The following is a 4,356-nucleotide window of genomic DNA, read 5'->3' on the forward strand; positions in this document are numbered from 1 at the left end:
CTTAAAGGACAGCTTTCTTTGTAAATAGTAATAAGATACTGCATACAACCAGTTTCTTCATGAGTTACAGAAGTATAAATTAGTTAATATCTTGAAGTTCTTCTAATGATAGGTAAAATGTCACAGTTTGATGCTAGATAATTTCACAAAGTTCTGATGTTCAAAAAGATAGTAAGATCATGATGGTAATAAACTTTCTTCTGTATTTTTGTGGTTTATATCTTTAAAATAAATTTGGTAGATTAATCTGATGATCATGTAGTAATTTTTTCTAAAAAAAATTAGGACATGTGGCTGAATGTGTGAGTGAAAAGTCATGTCTTATTAGTGAACTAAATTATGAGAGAGACACTCTCAATAGCAATAATATTTTTGCCGGTTTTTTTGTTTACTTCAGTTGTTTGCAATGTTTAATAGGGAGTATGGGATACAATTTTAAGATATTACTTGGTGCGATCAGATATCTAGGTCACAGAAATGCAAGGTGGAGTCTTTAAAAAAAAAAGTTTGAGGGCTGATACATCTTTTCATTACTTGGCAGTAAGTACCCAAAGATAACTTTCATTGAGATATCATGAGTGAATTTTTAATATACTTTACTAGATCAGAAGTTAGTTGTTGAGAGATATTTGTATCTATGTAATATTCAGAATGATGTTGCTGAAGGTAAAATTTCAGATACTGACTTTCAGGAACTTATGTGGTAGAAGAAAACTCTTAAGCATTTTTAAAAAGAAAACACTATCAATTGTAGATTAGTTTTTATAGTACAAATGCATAATCTCATCATGCATTCTTACTCAGTCAAAACTGACACTGAAGTAATTGTCTGAAATTCAAGTATTTGGCCTGTAAATTGGTTAATAAAAACATTCAATGTCAATCCATATTTGAATTGAAAAAGTTATCAATCTCTTTTTCTTTAGGTATCTGATGTCCAAAGCAGCTGCAGATCACCAACTCCCTCTCTGTGTGACATCACTAGAAAACGCTAGACTGGTGATGTCACACATACCACAGAACCCCGCTGCAGAATGGAGCAGGCCTATTAAGGGTAAGGTAAGTTTTCTCCCTCCACCACCACCCCTTTTCAACAATATTGCATGATTTTATAAGATATCTAATTTTCTTTATTTTATGTCCAGGGGATATAAAGTAAAGATTAAAGAAAATCTTATAAAACTGCATAATATTGTGGTTGTGTGTGTGTTTATTTAAAAACAAAACAAAACCTCCCCTACAAAGTTCAGTCCTTACCCCATATATCCGTATCCTGGCTCCAGTCTGCTTTGGGGTTCCATGATGAATATGCCAGAATAGTTTATACTGGGGCATAATGGAGAGTGGAGTCAGCATTCCTGGCTGCTCTGGATGTCAGAAACCTTATTTTAAAAGGTAAGTTCTCAGTTGAGAATCTGTTTAATGTGTTTCTGTGTCTATATGGAAACATTGAACACATTTCTAAAATGTATTTTTATTGTGTTTGTATTTTTAAAGTTTACTTGTAACTTAACACAGCTGAAAGTCACATTTTATGCTTGTTCTCTGTCGAGGCCTTTTTTCTCAAAGCTGAGAGAATTGGGCTTGTTCATCTTGGAGAAGAGAAGGCTACCAGGAGACCTTATGGCAGCCTTCCAGTACCTGAAGGGGCCTACAAGGATGCTGGGGGGAACTTTGTACAAGGGTCTGCAGTAACAGGACAAGTGGTAATGGGTTTAAATTGAAAGTGGGGAGATTTAGATTGGACATCAGGAAGAAGTTATTCACAGAGAGGGTGGTGAGGCACTGGAACAGGTTGCCCAGAGAAGCTGTGGATGCCCCATCCCTGGATGTCTTCAAGGCCAGGCTGGATGAGGCTTTGAGCAACCTGGTCTAGTGGAAGGTGTCCCTGCCCATGGCAGGGGGGTTGGAACTAGATGATCTTTGAGGCCCCTTCCAACCCAAACCATTCTATGATTCTCTTTTGCCCTGTTATTAATTCCTTACGTTGTGTTTCCAGAAGAAAATAGTGTTGTGTTTTGTCACTACTGGGAACATGATAGTAACTAGAAGTCAGGTGCGAAGTATAGGCAGAGGTACTGGGAATGTGAGTTACAGGCCACATAGGAATGTAACTCGGTTCACACCCAAGTTAGGTATTGGATATTTCTATTCAAATAATCAGTTAGAAACACAGGCTTTTATCAAACTCAGAATTAGTTAAAATAAAATGAAGGGGAAGTTTCTTCACATATCTATTAAGACCAAGCCCTTTAGTGGTAAAAACTGCTTTTAGTTCTAAAGTACTGTCTCGGGTTGATGTAGTTGGATAATTTCGGTTCTTGTCTGGCTAATAGAATCCTGTGGATTTCATAAAAAGATCCCCATTTCTACAGACCCCTTGTTGATGAGAGGACTGAACTACAGGGCTGTAATAACTCTTCCTTTGTACTAACCCTTCTGTTCCACTAAACCACTCTCATGGAATTTCCTGAACAACTGTATTTTGGTTACCTTGAGTGGAACAGTGATGGCTAGTCTCCTGCAGTCAGTTCTTTCTGTGCCATTAGGTGTTGCATTCTGTTTATTTATTAATCCCGTAACACATCAGGTCATACTCGGAGGCTTTTATCTTTCATCGTAAGGAACTCTGCAGTCAGTGGTTGAGAGGGACATTTGAAGGTCTCACCACCTTGAAGGAGGACTGTTGTCAGTGCATTAAGTCATTCATGACCTGACCAGCTGAATTCTGAAAAGAAGGAAGGACGGAAGATTCAACAGCTGCTCTGGGCAACCTGTTCTAATGCCATATGTTTCTAATGAAAACAAACCTTCCAAGGTCCAGCCTGAACCTCCACACCTTCAGTTTGTAGCTGTTCTCCTGCATTAGAGCATTTGGTATTACTGAGGAGAGTTTGCAACACATACATTTGTAAAGACAATTCTACCATCTGTAGAAATTAGTAGGCATCTATGTAATGCTGAAGTAGAGAGCTAAGTCATAGCTTTATCAGTCATTAATTTGCATTTTTTTTAGTGGAAAGAGACTGTGCTAGAGAATGAAATTGCATAGTAAAGGTAATGCTAGATTTCGTAGTGATGTATCTTAATGTTATCAGCTTTTTTTAAATGTCTGTTCCTTTTAAATATTTTAATACTTAAGGAATAATAACAGACCATTTGGTGTAACTTTTGGGCTTTGGAGAAATCTTCCATGTTTGCACAGAAAAACAACTAAACCACAATTCTTTGCTAAAAACTAGCTCTAGATCTGAGGGAAAAGGATAGGGTTTTTTTTTTGTTGTTCATTTTTGTAAGCAAGGAGAAGAGTGACTTTTATTTGTTCTTTGTGGTGTTAATGAAGGCAGGGAAGTTTTCAAGTCTGCTCTTGACTAAGCCTTCTGCTTGTGCCTGGCTATTCAATGCATGATACAGTTATCACTTCAAAGTTTACTCAGTGGTCAGGTGGTACTATCTGGCTCATAAATGGTCTTTTCTTCTATTTAAGCCAAAATCTTAGCCTTATTTAAACAAAAATGAGTCTCAGAAATTAATAATTTTCTTGTTTTACTCTGTAGAAATTTTTTGTGTCCTTTTAATACGATGTTTTCAAACATCCCATTCTTTGCTGTATCAAATGCATTTCTGTATCCTAGTAGTAGTGGCATTGTTTATTTTCCATTTTGATTTTTTTATACAATCCACTAATACTATGTAGTGTATATATTAACCCTTTTAAAACTGTGAAATGTTTTGTATATCTTAGAAGAAAGATAATTCTGTGCACAACATATTCTTTCAGATGTTAGTAATTAATTCTATTGACTGCTAACATGAGGAAGTGGCACGAGATGCCTTGGTAGGCTACAGAATACACAAGGGCTGTTTTCTGCCGTAGTGCCCAGTGTCAGGTTTTATGCTGCAGTGCATTACATGTGCAGATATGACTGGCCACAAATGAAGGACATGAGAATGCATTTTGCTGGCTTGTCTGTCTGCTTAGCATGAACCATTGTATGTGTGCTGGGTTTAGTCAGGAAAGAGTTAACTTTCTTTACAGGCTGGTAGGAAATTCTGTTCCTGGATTTAGGCTGGGAAGAGTACTGATAACGTGTCTTTTTAGCTGGCACTGGGAAATGCCTGCACCAAAATCAAGGTGTCTCTCAGCTTCTGATACTGCAGCTGTGTTCCCAACACTCTCTCGCTACAGGCAGTGTAGGGGACACACAGTTCAGACAGCTGACGCAAACCGACCAAGGAAGTATTTCATTCCATAGCATGTCATGCTCGGGGCAGAGGCGAGGAGTGGATCTGGGAGCCATTACTCTCTCCCTTACTCTCCCTCGTGTGCTCCCGTACACTTGCTAGCACTCTCCC

General features: G+C 37.8%; 1 protein-coding gene across 1 annotated transcript in view; it reads left to right on the top strand.

The window, feature by feature from the left end:
• Positions 1-926: 926 nt before the first annotated feature.
• The window catches only part of KIAA2026 (KIAA2026 ortholog), a gene marked incomplete at its 5' end in the record, with an annotated part of 19,594 nt that continues 16,164 nt past the window's right edge, over positions 927-4,356 (top strand). Inside the window, one exon of the mRNA XM_010148119.1 lies at positions 927-1,059. Within this exon, the coding sequence (XP_010146421.1) occupies positions 927-1,059 (133 nt within the window). The remainder of the gene's footprint in view (positions 1,060-4,356) is intronic.

Source organism: Eurypyga helias, unplaced genomic scaffold (genome assembly GCF_000690775.1).
Source record: "Eurypyga helias isolate BGI_N326 unplaced genomic scaffold, ASM69077v1 scaffold15893, whole genome shotgun sequence".
In the NCBI taxonomy this organism is placed as follows: Eukaryota; Metazoa; Chordata; class Aves; order Eurypygiformes; family Eurypygidae; genus Eurypyga; species Eurypyga helias.